This window comes from Gossypium hirsutum, chromosome A06 (genome assembly GCF_007990345.1).
Source record: "Gossypium hirsutum isolate 1008001.06 chromosome A06, Gossypium_hirsutum_v2.1, whole genome shotgun sequence".
NCBI classification, from domain to species: Eukaryota; Viridiplantae; Streptophyta; class Magnoliopsida; order Malvales; family Malvaceae; genus Gossypium; species Gossypium hirsutum.
In genome coordinates, this window is record NC_053429.1 from 77,520,694 (window position 1) to 77,524,081 (window position 3,388).

Consider the following 3,388-nt stretch of genomic DNA (forward strand, 5'->3'; position numbering starts at 1 on the left):
TCAGTTGAAGCTTCACATGAATGACCCTACTAACTCACTATTGACCGACATGTAATCAGGAAAAAAAAAAGTTCAGCCACTATAACTTTTATTTTCCTGTTGATTAGAAATTATCCCTAATTTTTATGAAAAAAAATGAAGCCTATCACGGTTCGAAGCGTGAACAGAGAAAGAGAAAGAAAGTAACAAATTAACATACCTAGTGGTTTGAGTCTGAGAGAGCTCAAAGCCTAACTGAACTGACTGGATCTGGTTCCAAGCTATGCTCACAAACTTCACATGCACTCTTTTTCTTGATTCATTCAACCCAATCAATGAAACCCCGAAAAAATTTTGTGAGAGAGCTTTAGGCTGAAAATGAAATCAAACTTTGACCTTTCTATCTTCCTTAAATTTATCACCATCGTCTTTTCCATTACAGGATTCTAATAAGATTTGTATGATGAAGTTTTCTGTTGATTTGGTTATGATTTTGTCCGTGAAATGAACTAATTAGTTTAACGTTACCAAACGTTGGTCGTAATTAAAGTTATCTGCTTCACGTATGTTGTAGGGGCATACATAGAAACACAAAATGGGGTAGAGAATTTTTGTTCTAGAGTAATACACTTATATTGCATCATAAACAAAATAGTTTTAGAATTAGATATAATTAATAAAGGATGAACAACATTAATATTATATTGTTTTTAACTATTCCTTCTACAATCTACATTCACTCAAATATATGTATATATATTAATTTCTCAATTTTCATGCCAATAATTTGTCCTACTATTGGTTTTAGATGTTCGTTAGTGAAATCATGGTTGGAAACCTTTAGTATCAACCTTGTATGGTCAATAGTTGTTCTAGTTTCGAGACTATTTGAACCATGCTGACCCCGACTTGTAAACATCATTGACCATAATGTTAATTTACAAAGTTTTGAATAAAAAGAAAATGATTAAAAAGTAATACTAGGACATGCATTTCAAAAATAAGACATATATAGTTGATGCTAAGTATGACATATTAATAATACAGTCCATGGAAATGGTTCGAGTAAAGTTGAGGTTTAGGGTTAATTAGGAAGAGCGATTATATTGTTGTGAGAATTATGGGATGATGAGTTGACAAGTTTAAGGTTAAGGATAGATAGGAAAGAAATGACAAGCATGAGAGCAAGAGCAAGAAATGAAGCAATAAGAGCTCCGGCACCACGGTCACAATATGCTCCAAATTTATCACAAATCTTGTCCCACCTCGCATGAGAATTACCATTTTTCCCCAGCTCCGCCATGAACGCTGCCGCATTTGCTCCACCAGATACCAATGCCAGGTTTAGCTGTCCCATGCACCCATCCATCATCACACAAAGTATATATTAATTAAACAAAACCAAATATATTTTGCATACTTATCTTCAATGAGATGACTTTAATGTTTCAGGAATTAGAAGTTACAAATAGTTAAAATGTAGTAAAGTATTTAATAAAATATAAACAAAAGCAACCTAAAGTATGTAAAACAATAATCGTCGACGTACCATGTCCAAACTAGCAATCATGGGAAGCTGAAAACCCTTGTAATCGAACTTGCTCCCCAACAAATCCACCATTATCATCACCAAGTTATGGATGCTGACCAGTCCATTAGCTATAGCAAAGAACCTGTACATATACATGCCATGGAAAATATGGAACAGTGCTCAGCTATATCAGTAATTGATCATAGTATATAATGATGAAGGAAAAAGACCGAATATGATAGATAGCTAGGTTTCTTACACAAACGCTGGCGTGTGGTGAAACTTGGCAGTGAGAGTAAGGTTGACAGGGGTAGTTCCAATGGTTGCAACCACAAAAGTTTTGGTTTGTTTGTTGAGAACCATCACAAGAGTTGCAGCTGCTGCGGCAAGAAAGGCAAGCAATCTTAGCCCCAACAAGGTCCATCTACTCTTCTGCTTTGACCAGACGTGCCCAATAAACATGGGTAATTTCTCTCCACTTTGTAGAGCCATATGGGATACAACGCAACACAAGAACCGGAGCTAGCTTGCTAGAGGCGCCTAGAGTTGATGGAACAAGTTGGAGGTTCATGAATCACCAGGTTCATCCATTTATAATGGTTAAAAAGTATAGTGGGATATTACCAAATCAAAATTGTTGAGTCTAACAACTAAGCGAATTAAGGTTGGATGGTCTTACCAATAATCATCCACTTTGACCATTTTACATAATGTAGGTGTTGGTGGTTGTGAAATTTTTGCATCTCCCGTTTGTTAGCCTTTATATATGGTTTGGTGAAGAAACTTTGGCAATTGCATGGATATAGCAGAACATAATTAAATATATAATAGTTCATTATTTACTCTATTATTTTGGAATTATGGAAGAATAACCGTAATATTTGATACTCCATTTATGTAGATCGTGTCTATTAAGTTTGACATAAATTAAAAATTTTTAAGTATTCATTTTATGTAAAAAAAAATTCAACGGTTAAATATATATTAATATATAATATTTTAAATTGATACAATAAAAATATCAAAGTGATTAAAAAATTTATGTGCATGAAAAATATAAATATATTAATAATTTAATGGTTAAATTGTTAAAATATTTACACTTATATAAATTGATACTTTCTTGTTTTAAAATCAATATTTTAATTCTTAAAATAATAATTGGTTGTATATGCAATTTGTGGGAACACATTTTTAATTCCTTAAAACTTGTTCACAATATCTTTTTTTTTGGTAAGAGTTGACAATACCTTTTATCTTTCAATAAAATCAATTGATTAAAAGTTTTTATAAATTCGATAAGATTTCTGATCCCATTTTGATTTTATATAAAATTTCCGTTATTCGATTTATTAATCTTGACTTACGAATGCCATTGAATTAGTCCAGTGTACTCTTATACTATTTTAAAAATAAAAATAAAATAATTTTTATTAATATTTATGTAATAAAAATAAAAATAAAATTTATTATTTAATTTTTAATATGGTTCAATTAATCTTGTTTGAATTTGAAAATTTCTCATTCATGATTCGGTCTGTGCAAGTCAATTTATCGGGTCAGTTCATTTAAATTGTGAGGTTAATTTTTAATTTTTAAAAATTAAATCGTTTATTAAAATTATATAAATTAATACATAATATTAATTATTGATAAACTTATATATATATGATTAATTGTAAAATTATTACAAAATTATTAACATAATAATTAAAAAAAGTACATTAAATAAATTTGAATAATGTTTTTTTAACAATTGTCCACGACGCTTTCGCATGTGTTCAAACCGTTGAATTATATTATATTTGTTAACGTTATTAAAAATATGTCTTTATATTATCTCAATCATTTTGATGATAATTTGTAATCTTAGTCCTC

General features: G+C 30.1%; 1 protein-coding gene across 1 annotated transcript; it reads right to left on the reverse strand.

Moving 5' to 3' along the window:
* Positions 1-946: 946 nt before the first annotated feature.
* On the reverse strand, positions 947-2,088 carry LOC107961735 (CASP-like protein 1B2). Its single transcript, XM_016897828.2, has 3 exons — positions 1,770-2,088; positions 1,529-1,652; positions 947-1,327 (listed from the first exon to the last, which is right to left on the reverse strand). The coding sequence occupies exons 1-3, from the start codon at positions 2,000-2,002 to the stop codon at positions 1,064-1,066; spliced, it is 621 nt and encodes a 206-aa protein (XP_016753317.1). The 5' UTR covers positions 2,003-2,088; the 3' UTR covers positions 947-1,063.
* Positions 2,089-3,388: the final 1,300 nt, after the last annotated feature.

What these genes read in the sequence shown, in the direction of transcription:
- LOC107961735 (XM_016897828.2), bottom strand. Translation starts at nt 2,002, where the DNA reads ATGGCTCTACAAAGTGGAGAGAAATTACCCATGTTTATTGGGCACGTC. An exon ending in CACCACACGCCAGCGTTTGT is followed by an intron (nt 1,653 to 1,769) that starts GTAAGAAACCTA and finishes GTATATGTACAG; the next exon opens with GTTCTTTGCTATAGCTAATG. An exon ending in TGATTGCTAGTTTGGACATG is followed by an intron (nt 1,328 to 1,528) that starts GTACGTCGACGA and finishes TGCATGGGACAG; the next exon opens with CTAAACCTGGCATTGGTATC.